This window comes from Colletes latitarsis, chromosome 14 (assembly GCF_051014445.1).
Source record: "Colletes latitarsis isolate SP2378_abdomen chromosome 14, iyColLati1, whole genome shotgun sequence".
Classification (NCBI taxonomy): Eukaryota; Metazoa; Arthropoda; class Insecta; order Hymenoptera; family Colletidae; genus Colletes; species Colletes latitarsis.
In genome coordinates, this window is record NC_135147.1 from 29542340 (window position 1) to 29563708 (window position 21369).

The 21369-nt window shown below is 41.3% G+C and overlaps 2 protein-coding genes across 2 annotated transcripts in view; one reads left to right on the forward strand and one right to left on the reverse strand.

The window, feature by feature from the left end:
- Positions 1 to 5396: 5396 nt before the first annotated feature.
- On the forward strand, positions 5397 to 7012 carry Wdr92 (dynein axonemal assembly factor 10). The gene is made up of 4 exons (XM_076782153.1): positions 5397 to 5717; positions 5848 to 6348; positions 6429 to 6526; positions 6614 to 7012. The coding sequence occupies exons 1-4, from the start codon at positions 5451 to 5453 to the stop codon at positions 6819 to 6821; spliced, it is 1074 nt and encodes a 357-aa protein (XP_076638268.1). The 5' UTR covers positions 5397 to 5450; the 3' UTR covers positions 6822 to 7012.
- Positions 7013 to 8175: 1163 nt separating this feature from the next.
- Positions 8176 to 21369, reverse strand: part of Rpb8 (DNA-directed RNA polymerases I, II, and III subunit Rpb8) — a 58639-nt gene continuing 45445 nt past the window's right edge. Inside the window, exon 4 of the mRNA XM_076782163.1 lies at positions 8176 to 8607. Coding sequence (XP_076638278.1) covers positions 8490 to 8607 — 118 coding nt within the window. The 3' untranslated portion in view covers positions 8176 to 8489. The remainder of the gene's footprint in view (positions 8608 to 21369) is intronic.

The window sequence follows — 21369 nt, forward strand, 5'->3', positions numbered from 1 at the left end:
GCCTCTGACATCGTATAACAATTACTACATGCTACTGTTCGCCCCTGCTGATCTCTGCTTGCCACTGCATGCCTCTGCTCGTCTTTGCTGACCGCTGCTGACCACCTCTGATGCTTCTGACAACATATAACGCTTACTACTTGCTACTATTCGCCCCTGGTCATCTCTGCTTGCCACTGCTGACCACTGCTTATATTTCTGGCAACGTACGATTACGACTGGCTACTGTTAGTCTCTCCCAGCCTCTGCTGACCGCTACTGACCATTCCTGATACTTCTGACAACGTATAACGATTATAACTTCCTACTGCCTGCCCCTGCTGGACTCTACTTGCCTCTGCATGCCTCTGCTGGCCTCCGTTAGCCTCTGCTGACCGCTACTGACCACTCCTGATACTTCTGACAACGTATAACGATTACAACTTCCTACTGCCTGCCCCTGCTGGACTCTACTTGCCTCTGCATGCCTCTGCTGGCCTCCATTGGCCTCTGCTGACCGCTGCTGACCATCGCTTATATTTCTGACAACGTACAACGATTACTACTGGCTACTGCCACCCTCTACTGACCTCTCCCAGCATCTCCCGACCTAAGCTGGCCTCTGCCAACATCTCCCGACCGCAGCTGACCATCGCTGACCACTGCTGACCGTTGCTGACAACTTGTGACGTGATATAATATAATATAATATGTTTATATGTATTAAACTTTTGTATAATGTAAATCTATGACAATAAATGATATAATTTCAAAGTATTCAATGTGTTCTCATCATTTTTTACTGTCCTTTTCCTCTCCAAATCATTCTCTTACCTATAAGATGCGTACCACCTTCTTCGCAAGTTCACCAGCATCTTAGAAATGTTCCGGGCGCTTTAAAAATCCGGATGGCCTTGACCCACTTTCGAAATTGGGTCAAGGCCATTCGAATCTTAGAAAAATTCTCCGGCCGCTTCGAAAATCCAAATGGCCTTGACCCAATTTCGAAATTGGGTCAAGGCCATTCGAAATTTCAGAAATCTTCCGGCCGCATCGAGAATCCGGATGGCCTTGACCCACTTTCGAAATTGGGTCAAGGCCATTCGAAATTTTAGAAATCTTCTGGCCGCTTCGAAAATCCAAATGGCCTTGACCCACTTTCGAAAGTGGGTCAAGGCCATTCGAATCTTAGAAAATTTTCGGCCGCTTCGAAAATCCGGATGGCCTTGACCTAATTTCGAAAGTAGGTCAAGGCCATTCGAAATTTTAGAAATCTCCGGGCCAACTTGGAAATCCGGATGGCCTTGACCCAATTTCGAAAGTGGGTCAAGGCCATTCGAAATTTCAGAAATCTTCGGGCCAACTTGGAAATCCGAATGGCCTTGACCCACTTTCGAAATTGGGTCAAGGTCATTCGAATTTTAGAAAATTTCCGGCCGCTTCGAGAATCCGGATGGCCTTGACCCAGTTTCGAAAGTGGGTCAAGGTCACCGGCATTTCAGAAAACGCTCCAGACACTTTGGAATTCCAGTTTTAAGTAGAGAAACGGTTTCTTATAACTAAGGGAATAATGGGGAGAGGAAAAGAAAGGTAAAAGTGATGAGAGCACATAGAATTCTTTGAAATTATATCATTTATTGTCATAGATTTACATTATACAAAGTTTTAATACATGTATATCATGTTAGAAGTTGTTAACAAAGGTCAGCGTGGTCAGCAGGGGCCAGCAGAGGTCAGCAGAGGGGTGCAGAGGCATGCAGAGACTAGCAGGGGCAAGCAGTAGAAAGTTGTAATCGTTATACGTTGTCAGAAGTAACAGAAGTGGTCAGCAGCGGTCAGCAGAGGCCAGCGGAGGCTGGCAGACGTCAGTAGTAATCGTTATACGTTGTCAGAAATGCCAGGTGTGGTCAGCAGCGGTCAGCAGAGGCCAGCGGAGGCTGACAGACGTCAGTAGTAATACTTATACGTTGTCAGAAATGCCAGGAGTGGTCAGTAGCGGTCAGCAGAGGCTGGGAGAGACTAACAGTAGCCAGTCGTAATCGTACGTTGCCAGAAATAGAAGCAGTGGTCAGCAGTGGCAAGCAGAGATGACCAGGGGCGAATAGTAGCAAGTAGTAAGCGTTATATGTTGTCAGAAGCATCAGAGGTGGTCAGCAGCGGTCAGCAGAGACGAGCAGAGGCATGCAATGGCAAGCAGAGATGATCAGGGGCGAACAGTAGCATGTAGTAATTGTTATACGATGTCAGAAGCATCAGGGGTGGTCAGCAGTGTTCAGTAGAGGCCAGTAAATGCATGCACAGGCAAGCAGAAAGCTGCAAAGGCAAGCAGAAACTTGTAGGGGCATGCAGTAGTAAGTATTAATCGTTATAGATTATCAGAAATACCTGCAGTGGTCAGTAGCATTCGGCAGAGGCCAGGAAAGTTCAGCAGAGACAAGCACACGCTGACAGAGACCAGCAAAGACCAACAGAGGTTAACAGAAGTCAGTAGTAATCGTTATTGGTTGTCAGAAATATAAGCGATGGTCAGCAGAAGCCAGCAGAGGTTGGGAGAGACTTTCAGTAGCAAGTTGTAATCGTTATACGTTGTCAGAAGTAACAGGAGTGGTCAGCAGCGGTCAGCCAAAGCCAGCAAAGGCCAACGGAGGTCTGTAGGAAAATTGAAAAGTACATGTAGTCGTACCTTATACCACAGACGAGGTATACGAATAGACTTCACACCTTATGGACTGAAAGTGGCCTAATCTGACTGTCATACAGCTGAAAATTCGGGGGTGATCTTAGCGTCTTATTCTTATGGATGGCGGTCAGTTGAGAAAGTAGTCTCTGAATTAATATTGATGGACAGACAACTGTATGTGCAGACAGTGTACGTAAATGCATGTGAATTGACTATGGAAGGGATTGAAATTCATTTCTAAATCTGTCGGTAATGTGAGTGACACGAAAATGATAATGGGGTTTCGAGACCCCGTAAAAATGGGCCGAAAAAGTACATTGGGTGAAAGATCTACTTGTATACCTCGTCTCTGACAATACTCTACGATCTTTGATGAATCAAAACTAACTTGCGAAGAAGCTCTATATTTATTATGTCCTATGCAAAGCGGATCGCAGCCAATTCGCTAATATTATTTAGTTTTTAATTAACAATTGCATTACCCAGCTAAGAGTGATACGATTATTAATTAAACGGTAAATAATATTACCCAGGTCTCACCACGAGGAGGTTGCTGCGAATGGAGACCCAAAGAGAGATAGATGGAATCCAAGTTCCATCGATCTCCCTTTTACATTCTTAGAAGCTAGATTACTAAACTAGAGAGATAGAAGGAAGCAATGTTCCTTCGATCTTCTAGTTTAATTGTACCAAGTAATTATTTCGTTTAAAAGGGGATGAAGGTAAATTGAGGGAGATGCGACGCGACGCGATGCTGAACCGTGCAGCAGATCCGAGGATCGAATCCACACTGCCCTTGGCAGATTGATTTCTATTTCTAAAAATCGATCTATCATGGGCAGGCGACTAGATCTTTTGGGCAAACTGGACGGCTGATCACATGTTTCGTTCGACGAAACAATGGTGACCGAAGCAAGCAACGAGAGTACTCTACGAGCAGGGGATTGAAATTCATTTCGAAATCTGTTAGTAATGTTACGAGTGATACGAAAATATATGATATAATTTCAAAGAATTCTATGTGTTCTCATCATTTTTACCTTTCTTTTCCTCTCCCCATTATTCCCTTAGCTATAAGATACATTTCAATCATAAAAGGACCATAAAAACATATTACTTATCGATTACACTTATTTATAAAACGTGATATTAAAATTCTGAGACACGTTTTTATTTAATAGAGTCAGAAATGTGTAAAACATTCCTTATGTGTATATCAATAAAGAATCAAAATTATAATACATATTTTCCATGCTTTTTATTTACGTTCCCCTCCAACCTTTCCCAATAATTTCCTAATTTTTATAAATTCTAAAATATCTTATAACTGGTCCAAATATTATTCGACTCTAAGTAATATTTTATCAAACTCTATATATTTTGCCAATTAATTAATTATAAACGATTACTGGAAGCGATAGTTATATCTATATTTACGGTAAAAAGCGTCAAAGTATAGTATACAGATCCCCTCTCGCCCCCCACGATTTAGTGACGACGTATAGTATCGCCATCTAAGAACGGGATTCGTACTATCCGGAGTACAGATCCCCTCTCGCCCCCCACGATTTGGTGCAAACGTATAGTATCGCCATCTAAGAACGGGTTTCGAACTAAGCACGGAGTACAGATCCCCTCTCGCCCCCCACGATTTAGTGACGACGTATAGTATCGCCATCTAAGAACAGGTTTCGAACTAAAAACGGAGTACAGCTACCCCCACTCCTCCTACTCCTGATACACACTACTTACCTTGATTATTCATTAATAACTCATTTTCTGGGATTAAAATGTGAACTTTTAGAATCGAATAATATAGTATAGACCCTTGACAAGATTCAGGGATACTTGTTTTAGCCATCCCTTGTCTTATTAAATAGTTATTAACCAATATCGAAAGTCTGTTCACTGTTTCAACGCAACACCTTAGGGATCTATCGCTAATAACTAATTAATTAGACGAATGAGCGTTGTAAAATTGGTCCTTGAATGTTCCCAGGGATGTCTACTTGGTTCTCTAATAGCCAAAATATGCGTGTTATTGTTGAAAAGTTGATAATTCATCGATTTAAGCAGACAATAGTACAGACGTGAATGGTACGACTTCCTTTATTCATTAATAACGTCTTAATTACTGGCGGAATGGTTCTAAAAACTATCCTTGAATCTTGCCAAGAGTCTATACTATATTATTCGATTCTAAAAGTTCATATTTTAATCCCAGGAAATGAGTTATTAATGAATAATCAAGGTATGTAGTGTGTATCAGGAGTAGGAGGAGTGGGGGTAGCTGTACTCCGTTTTTAGTTCGAAACCTGTTCTTAGATGGCGATACTATACGTCGTCACTAAATCGTGGGGGGCGAGAGGGGATCTGTACTCCGTGCTTAGTTCGAAACCCGTTCTTAGATGGCGATACTATACGTCGTCACTAAATCGTGGGGGGCGAGAGGGGATCTGTAGTCCGTGCTTAGTTCGAAACCCGTTCTTAGATGGCGATACTATACGTCGTCACTAAATCGTGGGGGGCGAGAGGGGATCTGTATACTATACTTTGACGCTTTTTACCGTAAATATAGGTATAACTATCGCTTCCAATTATATCGCCAATTATAAGATATTTTAGAATTTATAAAAATTAGGAAATTATTGGGAAAGGACTCTATGGGCTTACGTACACGTGATCTGGCATAGTGTGAGAGAACATCTTCGGTGCACTTCTGGTACCTCTGGATTGCATGAACCTCGCCTAACAACTAGACTGGTTGACTAGGAAGTTAATTCTAACAAACATGGAGAAACTTGAGAAGCCTCAAATAATTTGCCATATCGAGAAATCGGTCGATTATTCTTTATTTGATGCTAAGTGGATACCGTGCAGTGCCAAGTTTGTGGTTATGGGCTCACGACCGCGTGGTAGCGGTATTATACAAATTTATCAAGTATCAAGCGGAGAATTAAAACTTGTTAAAGATATCGAAAGATCGCAGCCAGTGAAATGCGGAACTTTCAAAGCCTCTAGCTTAAAAGACAGATATCTGGCAGCTGGTGATTTCCAGGTATTAGTAAAGAATACGTTTGTTAAAATACATCAAAAACGACTTAAAAGACTTCTGCTTTTTAAAACTCAAACATATTTTAATGAGTTGTTGTTCCTACATTCAGAAAACTTAAAGCCACCTTTATTAGGGTAAACTGAACATCTACAACCTGGAAGATCCTTCCATACCAATTTACACAGCTAATGCTCACAATGGGATTATAAATAGTATCGATGGCACAGCTGGACAAAGCATCGGATGCGGTGCACCTGAATTAGTGACTGGTTCCAGAGATGGAAGCGTTAAAGTTTGGGATCCTAGACAGAAAGGACGTCCTGTAGCTGTAATGGAACCCAAGGAAGGTGAAACTCGCAGAGACTGCTGGGCAGTTACATTTGGAAATTCATACAATTCTGAAGAAAGAGTCGTAGCTGCTGGTTATGACAATGGGGACATAAAAATGTTCAACTTAAAGACAATGTCCGTACAATGGGAAAGTAATCTAAAAAATGGTATCTGTAGCCTCGAGTTTGATAGAAAGGATATTGCAATGAATAAATTGGTAGCAACAACTTTGGAGTCAAAGTTTTACTTATTCGACTTGAAGACACAACATCCTAAAAAGGGATTTGCTTATCTTATGGAAAAGGTACGATACTAGATCTAAAAGAAAAATTCTACTTGCCTTTTATGTTTGCTATAGACTAATGTAAGTAATATCATTTTCAGGCACACAATTCAACTGTATGGTTGGTCAAACACTTACCACAAAATCGTGAAATATTTGTTACTTGTGGTGGGGGAGGAACTCTTTGCCTTTGGAAATAGTAAATATCAATTTTATGCCTTCTTTGTCCGTAAATGTAATATTTTCGGCAAACTTATACATTTGATATCGAACGTTGTTATTTTAGTAATTATCCAGAAAAAAGAAAATTAGCGGACGCGGATGGCATCGAACATGGAGTCATTGGTAATCTGAGTCTTCTACAAAATGCTACTCTTTCATCGCAACCCGTCAGCTCTTTAGACTGGAGTCCGGACAAACAAGGACTGGCTGTTTGCACTGCGTTTGATCAATGTATAAGAGTTGTTATCACAACGAAACTCAATACTTATTAAGAGAAACGTATAGAATTAATTGTAGACCTCGTGTACAGAGAATATTCGGGTCTCTGCGACGTGTCGTCGATTAACAATTGCATCGTTAATATTAAAGACGTTAAAAGCGAAACCTCGATGAAGGCTTTGCCTCTAACGTTGCAGTAATTGCACACGCTTGTAAATATTAATTGCCTTAACTTATAAAACTTTTATAATTTGATGAACAAAGCATTAAAGTTCCTTCGAAACCAAAAAGAAGTTACCACTGTGATTGCTCCCGTTCCTTTTTAATTAATTACTCTTCCATCAGCATTCCCAGTAAACTGAAACCAATTCCCAAATAGGTGAGGGACGATAAATCATTTTTTATTTTTTTAATCGGTGGACCACATACTCTACCCTCGGTGTTTCTAGAATTCAGAGATGCTAGGCAGTGTCGAAACTTATCCGAGTTGTTGCAAACAGCGAAATACAGTTTCAGGGTGGCATCGAGAGCTGGCAGTGCTCTGCTTGCCTAGGACTATCGATTTTTCTTCGTCTCCGTTGGTCCCTTGCGTTTGCAAGCGTTGCGCAACCTCACACGGCCGGCCAGATAAAAGCGAATTATATGTCATTGGGCCAATCTATTTAGGATCAGACCCTTATTAAGTGGCAGCCATGTTGCTGAACGACGGTGTTACGCAACGGGCAGCCATGTTCGGGTTATAGACGAGCCCACGCCAAGTGCACTTATGCCACATTGTTCGAGCCAGCCTCGATCGGCTCGCATTCAGCCGTACAAGGTCAGGAATACCGCGAGTTTAATTACATAAATTAACTCTTGACTCTACCCCGTCCCTGATGGCGTCTCTATCGCACGCTCTTCTCGTCTAACTGTCGAGTACTCGACGAAGCCCCGTTTCAATTAAATACTTTGCATTTGATCGTGTTTTTTAAAATGACAATAGGCACTTTCAAAAATTACGTACGAGTCCGCTGAAAAATGATTATTCGGCGTTTATATCGCGGTTCTACGCAAATTAACCAAAAAGCTACGAGCAAAGGGAATAAGAAAATTATGACGTCCCGTAAACGTAATGTAATCACAAAAATGAAATGCAATTGCGACACGATATTAATCGACTTGCAACGAGCTGCACAGAAACTGTTCGTTTGGATTTGTACCAATTCGGTTAGCTGATTGCAACGCACGGTGTAAATCTAGAAACTCGGTGGGTGTGGAGAGGGGAGGGGGAGGAACAGTTTCGTCGTTGCCTATTTTATTTAATAGCAGAAATCGTCAACGTTTCATTCAGTTGATAAATTATATCGATAGGCACTTCTATTTCTATTGCTGCACGATTCTGTTATATCGAAGGTAAAATGACTAGTATTAACGTGGAAAAATATCTTTATTAATCACTGTGTGTCTTCGAAATTGTGGCAGTGTCGATGCTTTTAATCAAGATCCGTATATTCACGACTGAAGAGTATTGAAATAAATAAGAATTTTTTTACGATTCTCTGTTTTCGTGAAAGGTGCATGCATAAGTCTGTTTTAAATGCACATCAGTGGTCGCTATCTTCAACTAGTTTTAGTAATCTTTATACATGGTAAATTTGTTTCAAAATTGAATTACTCACGACTCTAAAAAAACAATATTTAACACATAAATTTCCCAAGTCATGTTCCGACGTATGGCGCAGTTAGAACGCGAGTTTCTTCATCAGTAGGTACATATGCTGATCAATCTCGAAACCGTGTAGGTTGTTTGCGTCACCCTGTAACCTCATCAGCAGTCCTCCGAACGATACGTAGGCAGACCTGCAACAGAAGGAAAAGGCGAGTGTAAGTCGTACTCCAATCTCGACGTACAGCGTGCATTTTCCTGAAAATATTTATCCCCTAGTTTCATCTTTTGCGAGACAAAAGAAATGTCTAACGTAGAAAAATTCGATCAACTCGAAACATCTCTAACCTCTAAATTTTATTTACACGGTAGAGCGTTCGTTTTTTCACCTGCATTGATTTTTTAATTTTTTTAATTATAAATCTCAGGCGCAGAATTTATTTTTTAAATCGGTGATGGGCTTTCGAAACGTTTGGAAAGCATCGACTTGGAGGGAAGAAAAGTCAGTCGACATATTGCTAGAGCTCGACTGGTAAAGCAGTTCTTTCTTTCCTTCGTACGTTACGGGAGTTTCTACCGAATTCCAACGCGATTCTCGAATAGCAATTCTGACGTATCCTCGTGGCACTTGGGGTGTCTGGTTTCAGGAGGGCTCCCTTTGATCGTAGATCCGCGATCGTCATATAATTGCAGTGCCGATAGCGGTCGTGTATATACTTAACCACACAACCAGCTAACCACACTGCCAACATGCCGATCGCAAAAATTTTCTCATCCAAGGATTCCCCGTGTTTCTGGCTCTTCTTTTCTTCCGCGTGTTGCGCCATGTTGGACACGTGCAGCCGAAATGGTGATTCCTGATGCTTGGATATCGCTTCGAAACAGTATTTTTAGATTTATATTTCGCATTAAAGATATGCGTACACAAACCGTGGGGAAAAAATTATTTATGAAAAGAAATACAGTCGCTAGTACCGTCTGGTTTATTTGCATAAAGTCTCGCATGGTGTTGCCGGACAACGTATTATTTAGTAACGCGTATCGAAGTAAAATTAAAATACTTGCCAACGATAAGAAACGAATATTTATACACATGTTTAGGAAGTTGCGACGCTATCGATTGACCTTGCTCCCGAATTTCTGACCATCCCAGTGAGAGCTGATTATTTTTAACCAAAGTATTCTGAGACTCCCCCCATCTATTGGTCCTTCCCCCCTGTCCCCCTCCTCCGTTCATTTAAGTCCATCTCTATATTAAACCTCTCAGATATCGATAATATTGAACTTCGAAGCGACATTGACAATGAGGCAATTTATAAAAAGACGTTTCGACAACTTATTTACTGCCAGGGAATTGGAAAATTTTTAATTCATAACCATTTTAAATTCCAAAGGTTGCCTACAAGTATCGTAAATGATAATGCGACGAATAGCGGTGCGTTTATGATTTCTATTCCATGTAATCACGTCGATTTATCGTTTCTAAAAGCGTTTTAATATCGCGCCATAAAATGCAAAAAGAATGACGAAGGATTTAAATATAGGTCTGTAACTTGCGTAATGCACGTAATAAAGATGCTCTTCTAAATAATAACGGTTGCTTTAAAAAAATTACGCCCAAAGGTGGCAACGACACGAAATGAAATGATGGAAGGGATGGTACAGCATGATTTTTATTGTCATTACAATTACAATGAGTAACGTTAAAACACGGTGACAACGCATCAGCGACAAATGATTTTCGTACTTGAATTTATGCAAATAATTGCATTCGATCTTGTAATCGAAACGTTTGAACGTCTGTCCACGATCAGCTTCAGAATCCAAGTAGCTTCCCACGTTCCGTCTCCGTTAGTAAGATGAAAAGATGGTGGCTGGATGTAGAGTTATGTACGAGAAAACGTTACTTTGGGAAGATCGAAACAACGCAAGTGGTTCCATCTGTGAACGAGCCTAACGCGAATAAAAAACCGTTTGTCGCTGTGAGATCCCATGTCCCATTACAAAATTAACGACGATCTCTAATTATCCTAAGTAATATGACAGTAAATCACGAGTATAATAATACGAAATGTGCTAAGCGTAAAAGGGTCGACAACCGTAGAACCAGAAATGGACAGAACTCTTTCATATTTAAGCAACGAATAAAAGATACAAGAACATTTTATCTAATATTTCTTCGATACAAATCACGTTACACGTTGCACGAATACGAGGTTACGCGAGTAACTATTCGACAGAGTAAACTAAAATATACAGAGAGGTTATATTCGTCTATTGTTCAAATAAAATTCTGCTCGACTCTCCGTGTTGAACGAAACGAATGCTGATGCGATAGCACCGCATAGAAGTCGGAAAGCCGATACATCACAACAAAGGGAACGAAGGCATGAAAACAAGCATATACTCTGCACACCGCGAACCGTGCAAAACACAGGCTCGACTGGTTTTTTTTCCCTCGCGAGGCTGGACTCGAGGAACGCGCAGCATTCCAAGAACACGCGTGTTTACGTTACAGACCGTACGAAAAAAAAAGAACCCGACACCAACGCTTGGAAGCATCGAGACTTCGGTGCAGTTCTTTTCGTGCAGCGTGTGAATTTATTGCGACAAAACAGGTTTTCTATATCTCGTTAGTAAGTTCGCGTTACATGTGATACACGAAACTATCTATTATTGTCGACAATAAAAATTATTCGCCAAATTTCGCTCTTTTCCCTCGTTTCGTCCCTTGGTCACCTTCAATTTCGAGCAGACACTGTTTAACCTCTTGCTGTGCAATGGCGAGTCCGACTCGTCCTCAAGTTTCTTTTAGGTTAAATCTCACGAAACGAATCTGTTCTTTTCTGCAAACACCGCGTGTACGAAGAAAGGGTATAGCCGAATAAGGGGGTCAAATGTGCCCCCAAACCGAATTGAACGAATGATAGGTCATTCGATAGCTTATCCAAAAAAAACCATGTGTGCAAATTTTTAACTTGAAATCTCGACCGTGGGGGTAGTAATGGGGTGAAAACGAAAATCATGTTTATGAACAATTTCTCTTAACCTATTGAGTAAAAAAATGTAAAAAAATTCAGAGACACTTCGGGTACTGGGATACATATTTTGGGAGATTTTCAGATTTTTTGATCGAAGAACCAGGTAGTAAAAAATAAAAAACCGCAAAAAATGCCGAAAAATGCCAATTACGTATCGAAGGAGGCCCGGAACTACTTTTATACTTTTACAGTAAACACGTATTGCTATTACTATTATTCTCAATTTTTTTCAGATTTTTCATTTTGGTGCGCCGCAGTGAAAAAAAATAAAAACCGATTTTTTCCTCATTTTCTGCGTATTAGAGTAACTTACACGTTGAATTTTTATGCATTCTTCAATATACGAGTGTTTTGTACACTGTTTAAGGTCTCTACACTAAGCAGAATTACATAACAATTGAAAGAAACAAAATAAACCAACCGCTGAGCGCAACGTATCCTAAAAAATCAACGATGTTTTCAACGACGTCGTTGGCGCAGCGTTAGAGTGTCCGACTGTGGAACCGCTGGAAGTTTTTTTACCGTAGGTTCGGGTCTCTCTTTGGGACTTAGAATTTTTTTTTATTCGTTATTTTTTTTTCAAATTCTAACTATATAACAATGGTTTATATTTATTTATAAATATTCTAAAGGCATTTTACAAATATTTTAACCTGAAATATGTATAAATATAATTTTGGAGCGTCTTTGCGTCCTTATTTTTTTTGTCAACCACGATTATTGTTTAACATCTCTTAAACTGAAATTAATGTGAAATGTTAGTTTTCAAATCTCTTACCTTTGACTATTGTGAATGGATTAGAACAGAAGATTCTATACTGGCTTACTATTACTTCTTCAACCCCTTCGATCAAGCAGATCTTTCCTTTTTTTTCTCTTTCTTTGATAAATATGAATGTTTGCTACAGAGTAACTTGCTAAAGAGTGACTAATAACGAAAAATAATTTTACGAAAAAAACCATTCCTAATAGCTACAATGTACCAGAAAACTGTGTCATAAACCGAATTTTCAAATCACTTTGGATTTTAACAGTATATTAAATATTGCTATAGTTTAACAATATGTATTCTTAATTTTTTTGAAGTTATTTTTAAATGATGTGGAGATAAGAAAATGATCCTATGCAAAAATCGCACCAAAATTATATTTATACATATTTTAGGTTAAAATATTTGTAAAATGCCTTTAGAATATTTATAAATAAATATAAACCATTGTTATATAGTTAGAATTTGAAAAAAAAAATAACGAATAAAAAAAAATTCTAAGTCCCAAAGAGAGACCCGAACCTACGGTAAAAAAACTTCCAGCGGTTCCACAGTCGGACACTCTAACGCTGCGCCAACGACGTCGTTGAAAACATCGTTGATTTTTTAGGATACGTTGCGCTCAACGGTTGGTTTATTTTGTTTCTTTCAATTGTTATGTAATTCTGCTTAGTGTAGAGACATTAAACAGTGTACAAAACACTCGTATATTGAAGAATGCATAAAAATTCAACGTGTAACTTACTCTAATACGCAGAAAATGAGGAAAAAATCGGTTTTTATTTTTTTTCACTGCGGCGCACCAAAATGAAAAATCTGAAAAAAATTGAGAATAATAGTAATAGCAATACGTGTTTACTGTAAAAGTATAAAAGTAGTTCCGGGCCTCCTTCGATACGTAATTGGCATTTTTCGGCATTTTTTGCGGTTTTTTATTTTTTACTACCTGGTTCTTCAATCAAAAAATCTAAAAATCTCCCAAAATATGTGTCCCAGTACCCGAAGTGTCTCTGAATTTTTTTACATTTTTTTACTCAATAGGTTAAGAGAAATTGTTCATAAACATGATTTTCGTTTTCACCCCATTACTACCCCCACGGTCGAGATTTCAAGTTAAAAATTTGCACACATGGTTTTTTTTGGATAAGCTATCGAATGACCTATCATTCGTTCAATTCGGTTTGGGGGCACATTTGACCCCCTTATTCGGCTATACCCTTTACACAAAATTAAGTAGTATACACGTGAAAGATTACTTGTAATTAAATCATGATAGTCGAAGGCCTTTTTTGTCTTATCATTTCGTGTTCGATGTATTGTGAAAATTGTGGCGATACATTATGATTATGATATTTACATTCTTACGTGGACAAGGATGATTCCAAGATACTTCGAATGGTCATGTTTCAGTCTTTATATTTCGAAATTGGTAATTTATAAAGCGTGGAATGTTATGCAATGTATGTAACGACGTGTATACAGATGTTCTTTCGTGTAGGGTGGTAAATCGTAGAGGATGACCCGATTCTAAATAAAATCACAAACTGTATGTTGACATTTTTAACATCGTCGATGATATGCATCGCCATGTACGGATCTTTCGCGAGTGATTTATCCCCGTACAGTGAGGTGTGTACGTGGCTCACCCATGTTTCGCGATTTCTTCAGCGGATGCTCTACACTCTAGTTTTAGATTATAATTTCGCAATCTCATTCTACGGTCCAATTTTAACTCACTGGGGTACATACGTTCGGACACATGCACTCTGGGCACCGATATGCGTCGACAACAAATTGGAAGACAATTTAATCCACGCCCACTATCCGATGCATTTTTGCAAAATATGTTAGATCATATTTTGTTGTCAATTTATTCTAGTTTCGATGCATTGGTAATTTCGAGTTGAGATTGGAATATAAATAGCAATACGGAGTTCTAATACATTTTCTGCACTTGGACGAAGACTTAACCTTAATACATTGTTTACCAGATCGATTTTAATTTTAACTTTCGTCTCGTCGAATACAACATGCATTTGACTAGTACACGATATATCATTTCTTACAATACGGAAACTATCGGTGATTTTATTGCTAATCTACGCGGTTTTCCGAAATCTGTTAAATAAAGAGATGACACTGTGTAACGGATGATCGGATAACGCCAACGCGTATGATATTACATGATATATACCGGAACAGAATACGATACACGCTTTGCTAGAAAAGCGATCCCGTGTTCTTCGCGTATCCAATTGTTCCCCCGATTCCGTCTTCGCAAGTGTGACGTAACGTGACATTGCGTCTCCGTAACGTTTTTCAATGACAGGCGTGTCGGATCTCTCGTCGACGTGTGGATTTTTCTGCTGGGATGATACAGAGACGAGGATAGAGACGCGAACTTACAAACACACGCAATCTGCACCCTCGTTGTTCATCGCGGTATCGTCGTCGGACGAGTTTCCATTTTAAATACACTCTCCCCCCTCCCCTTTCGTATTCAACGCAACGATAAACGTATTTCATTGCAAATAACAATTTCTTTTTACGCACAAACACCAACGTAACTCTAGGACGATCAATTAACAAGTTCGCTGCACACGATATTTTCTCTTTAGATTATTTCCCAACAAGAAACTTCCAAGTTTTTGCGTGCAAAAGCTACCGTGAACGTAGTGGACAGCGAACGTGTCAACGATGAAAGTCACAAACCATGTGAAAAAATTTACACGCCTCGATTTCGTCGCGACATTTAACCCTTCGAGCTACCGTGACCAATTAACGTAACATTGAAAGGAAACTTGACCCGAACAGTGACGTATCGCACCGGATCAACGGTTCTTTTTTACAAACTGTCGCTCGAAGAGTTAATAATAGATTCAAGGCGATTACGTTTCTTTCTGCTATGTGTAACCAAGAACTCTTTATATTTTTTTTTTTTACGTTGCACCGCCGAAAAGCAGCAGCTTGGTGACCGTTACTGGTGGCGGTGACAGGAGAGATGTCGTACCAGATAGTGCATTTACAGCATTCACGGCCCGTGTAAACGCGCATCTGGCACGAGCCCCAACTGCCCTGTAATCTCATATTGGCTCGCTTCCGTTTAGCTCTCCCGTTCGTGCTCACTTTTTCTCGTTTGCTCTCTCTGTTTCTCACGTTGCCTTCCTTCGCTGTATCGTTATACTTTTACACCCCAGGACGTCCCTTAATTAACCCCCTATTAATTGAGGTTAGGTTTTAAAACAGCATTTACCCAGCTGCGCTACGCCTTTTACGCATTCACGTATTTTAGATATATATTCGAATGAAACTTTCTCGAAACCGGTAATCGCGCTTCCGATATTTAATTACGCGTCCGGTGTATCTCTTATTTAGCGAAAATTGTTAATCGACGCGACAGTGTGGTTAAGACGATAAAAATTGAAGTTGTAATTCGATCGCGGAACAATTTACACGACAAGCTGTGCAATTTACACTATCGAATCTTCAAATAGCCGCACACAGTGGAAAACTGAAAATCGCGTCGTGCCTGAGGAGTTAAAGAGTGGAACGAGAAGAGACGTTTCTAATAATAGGCGACTGTCCTCGGTGCTGCGACGCCGTGGCGTCGGGACGCGCTCGTTAATTACACTCGATATAACACTTTAATGCGTATAATTAAAATCGTTGTTTTTCGTAACAAAAATAAAATTTACACGTCTAACGCGACTCTTTTAGAAATTCTTTTAAATTTTCAACTAAATTTTCGAACCAAGCGAGCTGTGGACGGTGGAACCGATAAGACTCGTTATTGAAAGCCACTGATTTGCACGTGTTAGTAGGTTTACGTTGCATGACGTCACGCGAAGGTGTGATGTTACCACGTGCAGCAAACGAATTTTCGTTTATTACGACACCACGCGTATCTTATTTATTTTAAATTATGGCATTTCGTATTAAATTTTTCATTTTAAGGGTGGCTAAATATATTCGACTTTTAATGCGAATCCAAGTTTACAACATGCACCTTAAATTTCAAGTTTTTAAATACGTATCACACTTTGTTGGTCACAATTATTTACGTTTAAAGCACAGCATGCCGAATGTAGTCAATTTACACAGGTTTCGTAGTTGAACACGACCGTTCCCGAGACGAGTTACGCGATAATGCGCCCAAAGAGTGCAGCCGATACAGAGGAACAACCGTTATTGTAGAATCACGTCTTGGGGGCCTTTGGTGGTCGATAATATCGACGAATATAACCTTACTTTATATGAAATTCCGATCGTGAATATTTTTCCCGTCGATTATTCGCTGTCTGCCGTGCACCATTCCGTGCCGCACGACTCGACCGGGCTTTGCATTATAGAAATTCAAAGAGAAATCCACATCACCGTGAAATTGGAATTCGATCGACACCAAACGTTTCAATAGCTTCCGAAGAAATTCTATCTTCGAACCGACGACCGTAAATCGTTCAAGAGATCTCGAAATCTTATACCGACCGAAGTTGTGTAATTTAGCGAACAGTTTCGAATAATCCTTTAAATATTTTGCTGCCATTGGAAGTAGTAGAATGCAATCCGTCTCATTAACCTGCACAGCACGTTATACAACGCGCGTGGAATCAAAGTGCAAAATAGATCGATTCGCGAAGAAACCGAGATTCGAGACGCGCGTTACCATTCGCACGGAGTCGCACGACGTTACCGACGAAGCGATTGTAAATTCACGTGCGTTACGCAACCGTTCTCGAAATGTTCGTCAGTTTTCTTCGGGAGGCTATGCATCGATTAATAAACTCGAGTCAATTACAACAGTCGGGCGAGATCCACTTCGAGTTACGTAATCGTGAGATCGACCGTGGACGGCCGTGAGATGAAACCGAAGCGTGCGAAAGAAACTCACGGAAAACAAGGCGATTTCTCGCGACACACCGTCGCGATCCGTGCACCACTACCGCCACCAACGGCAACTGCAATTCACGCTCGGTCTGCCGAGCAGAGCGTGTCCCTTGTTACACAATTACGACCTTGAAGACAGAGGCGTGTGCAGGAATTCGTTGGACGAAATCAATTTGGAATCCGCGGGACGAACAACGTTTGCGCTGTTCGACAGGGCCGCTCGGCAGATATACTTGTACGGAACCACTTATATTTACGCTGCTGCACATTCCGAGAGCATGTTGTATAACGCGTGCATCGAGCACGATGTGCGCGCCCGCGATAATGCGACGACAGCCGGGAGCGATATTTATACTCGATTCTCGACGTACGCCGAAAGGCGAGCTTCTGTTTTTCCTCTCCTCCGCCCATTTTCGTGCGTTGAGTAATTGTTCTATGATCGAACGTACGACCTTGACTAAGCCACAGGGGAAAAACAACTAGCTCGATGCGTGTTCACGCAATGCCACCTAACGCAACGAGAGGATTTTCGAGACGGTGTACGATCTTCCATACGACTTGATATCGATTCGATTTAGTTCGGGTTGGCTGGAACACGTGCGACGACTATGGAAAGAAACCTAACCCCAAAGGACGGACGACGGACGACGGTGGAACCAGGGACCAGCGCGAAAACAGATTTCGATCGATGGACACGGGCGCGTAAAGGGAGAGAAACACGCGCACGAATTCCAACGGACGAGAAACGACGGGAAACACAGCGGTACGCGCGACGACTAGCTGACGACTAGAGTCACGGTGCTGTAGCGGGCTAGTGAGCTACGATGTGGTCGTAGAGCAGCAGCAGCAGCGGCGGCGGCACCGAAACGGCGCTGCACTCTCGCTCTATCTCGACTCTCTGTTACACAATCCGCACGTACGTGTGTATATGTATATCGGGTCTTGAGACCACCGAGGGGACCAGCGTTTCCCCAACCAATCTGGCGCAGATGGACACAATTTTCACGCAACAGACCACGAATCGAACCTTAGATCAAATAAATCCTAGTTTGCAAATTTTCTTATGGCAATGAAGATTTTATCCGCGAAGAAACTTTGTACTTCTTATCGTTTAACTGTTGGAAGAGAATTATTATGCATTATAACTTCAGCGAAGATAAAATTATATTCGCGAGTCTACTGTCGGCAAAAGATCAATTCGAATAATAGTTTTCGCGGAAGAGAGTTCAGGAAACTGTACCAGAAACTAGTACCCGATGCGCGTGTCGGCTGCGTACAAAGATAGAAAGACAAATGGAAGAAAACATGGAATGGCAATTGCTGTTGCACTATCATGCGTGCTGCTGTCGATTGAGGTGACTACGTGTGATTATTTAGTTTCGCGGCGCTGAAAAGCTCTTTCCTTTTTGACGTGGCAAGTTCCTACGGGCCACAAAGCACCGACCTCTTTCGAAGGATTATTAAAATCTAACCCAGATTTTCTCAACAACTATGTACGTCACGTATCAAATTTATAAAAACAACTAATCACTGTTTTATTTTTCCGACGAGCTCAAGAAGTTGAAAACCCTCTAAATAGGCAACGTTATACAATCTTGATACGCCAACCCCGAGAGCTAGGTCTGCCGAAGAGCCAATTCTATTTAGGTCATAGTGGAAGACTGATATTTTAGGACGATGTTTCTCAAACTTTACAATAACTCTGTTTAGGTATTTGTTACAATTAACAACTAGAAAACATTCTAGTTGGTATTTCTTCAACGAGAATACAATATTAGTATGTTTTTTAAAACAGAAATATGTTTATCTCTTGCTTGCAGGCCACAGTTTGAGAAACACTGTTTTGGAAGAAACAAGGAAACGAATGTGGAACGTACTATCGAGTGGTGACTGATACGGAAGACTCGAAGAGGTCGTAAATCCGCGAAGAAAATAGCAGAATGATGCTGCTACGTATATAGTGTGACCCGAAAACGGGACGATCGAGGGCGGGAAAAATCCACCAACGATCCACGTAGTTTTCAGACGAGGTAAAAGCCCACAGAGAGCGGTAACGGTTGTAATTGGACCACTTTGTCGCTAAACGAGCTTAACGATCGATTCTGCCTTCCACTCTAATGGCACAATGCGGAGAGACGACGGAATGGATCTTCTGACCAGTGACGTTGTTTTAATGATGTATTCGGATCGCGAGCTAACGCGATGTGTCAGCTCCGAAGAGGCAAATGAGACAGCCTGACTGGAATGCAAATGCAACAAACGAGTACCGACTTGATCCTGATACCGAGTGACATGTTATTCGCGTGGTTTCTTTCCCCGTAAATATATCGAGAACCGTACCAATGAAACTGATTTTTTTCCAACTTTGAAAATAAATATTTGTTACGAAGACCATTGATCAACTAATAAACGATACTTATAAAGAAATAGGACTCGCATACTATATTGTCACTTTTACGTGAAAATTTCGACCAACAACGATATCAACCTTTCCCAAAACATCCCTGGACCACTGAATCCGAATTCCACTCGATCTGGCGAAACTCCGCGATATACACGGCGGATCTTAATAGAACGGATTCGAAGCTAGAGTCCCAGATACCGAGCTTCAAAAACCACAGGTTTGAACGGCCGTGCAGCACCAAGTCCTTAACGAGATCCTCTCGACCGCGAGCGTCTCGAGTTGCAGCGTGCACACTGCCTACGCCCAACAGAGACTGAGAAGACCAAAGCGATATGCCGTCGTCTCCCTCGTTTCGAAGAAATCTCTTTATAGTTAACCCGGCGGTGGTCTCTGGGCCGTCGCGACTCCGGCCGACACTGTTATCGGAACGAAAGTGAACTTAGGGGATCGCGAACGCGGGATCGGATCGAGCGTAAAAAAAATGTCCGACGTCTCGGGCCTCGCGAGAAGAACTAGTCGCGACTAGGCTAACGATACGACATCGCGCTTGTAAAGCGTACGAGGCATGGAGACGGAGACGTAGAGCGTTACACAACGATGGCCGAAAAAGCTGTGCCAAGCTGCGTGGCGCTGGGCCATGCCGTAAATGCGTGTGTGTTCACCTAACCTCGAAACAGGGAAGGATACAAAGAAATGGCACACGCGACGAATGCACACACAGGCGTAACGCGACGTTCGACGAGGTGGCTGTCTCCCAAACGTTCGGGGTTGCGAAAAAGCCCAGGGTTATTTGGAACCATTCGGGTCTTGCCTAGGGGCACACCCCCCCTCGCTCCCGCTGTTTGGATCTCGTCGTGGACGTGTTCTCAGCCTGTCTCGCGACCTTACGTCGCGGGCGGGTCGGCTCACTGGGCCAAGCAGAGAAACGGGAGCGAGGGAAGAGAACTTGGAACGAATTTTCGAATGTGTTGCCATAAATGAGCTCTTCGTGTAACGTTAAACGAGAAGACCGACTGCGTGTCTCGTCGAGGACCCGGGGTTTATTTGCGTTACAAAATTCATCTATTTTTAGAAATGCCCGAGGAAGACAGGACCTTCCGTAAAACTCCGATACCCGGTTAATTGAAATGTTTTCCCGTTGAATCGATTCTCTGTTATTAACATTTTCGATATACTTTATCGTACACCGTGTGTTTCCAGATGTTCGACTTTTTCGACGTACCACAACGGTCGCTGGTCGCGGAATAATGCCTGGAATTCGGTAACACGAAATTAATTTCGGACGTCAGCTGTTGTGACGCGGACCGGCTTTGTCGTAACTCCTTCGATTCCGTTCTATCGATTGCGTGCTTCCGAAACGATTCGACACGACGGCTACGCGCAGGTGTGGGCCGGAAGTGGAATGCTTCGATATTAATTATTTATTTATGCGGCACGATCGAACCGTCGACTGTTTACCGAACGCGGCGTTGGGAGTCTCTTCGAACGGAATAAACTCACTTTACAGTTTTAGTGTCATTACTAGTTTTTCATACAATAAAAAATGTATTTTTTCTTTCTCAAACATCTTGTGTACAGGGTGTTCGACCACCCCTGGGAAAAATTTTAATGGGAGATTCTTGAGGCCAAAATAAGACGAAAATCAAGAATATCAATTTGCTGATCGAGGATTCGTTAAAAAGTTAATAACAAAATTAAATTAAAAAAATTCAAATCGTTCTGGAAAAATTATTTTTAGTTGCAGGGTTCAATTACAATCATTTTTCGTGAATAGACATACCCCCGAAATCCTACGCACTTTCGAGAAAAAAAATTCCTTACCGAAAATGTACTGTGTGGTCGGAAATGTTTCTGTAAT

Excerpts from the sequence above, each read along its gene's own strand:
- Wdr92 (XM_076782153.1), top strand. The coding sequence starts at position 5,451 with ATGGAGAAACTTGAGAAGCCTCAAATAATTTGCCATATCGAGAAATCG. Across the intron at positions 5,718-5,847 it reads TGGCAGCTGGTGATTTCCAG|GGTAAACTGAACATCTACAA; the intron begins GTATTAGTAAAG and ends CACCTTTATTAG. Across the intron at positions 6,527-6,613 it reads ACTCTTTGCCTTTGGAAATA|TAATTATCCAGAAAAAAGAA; the intron begins GTAAATATCAAT and ends TTGTTATTTTAG.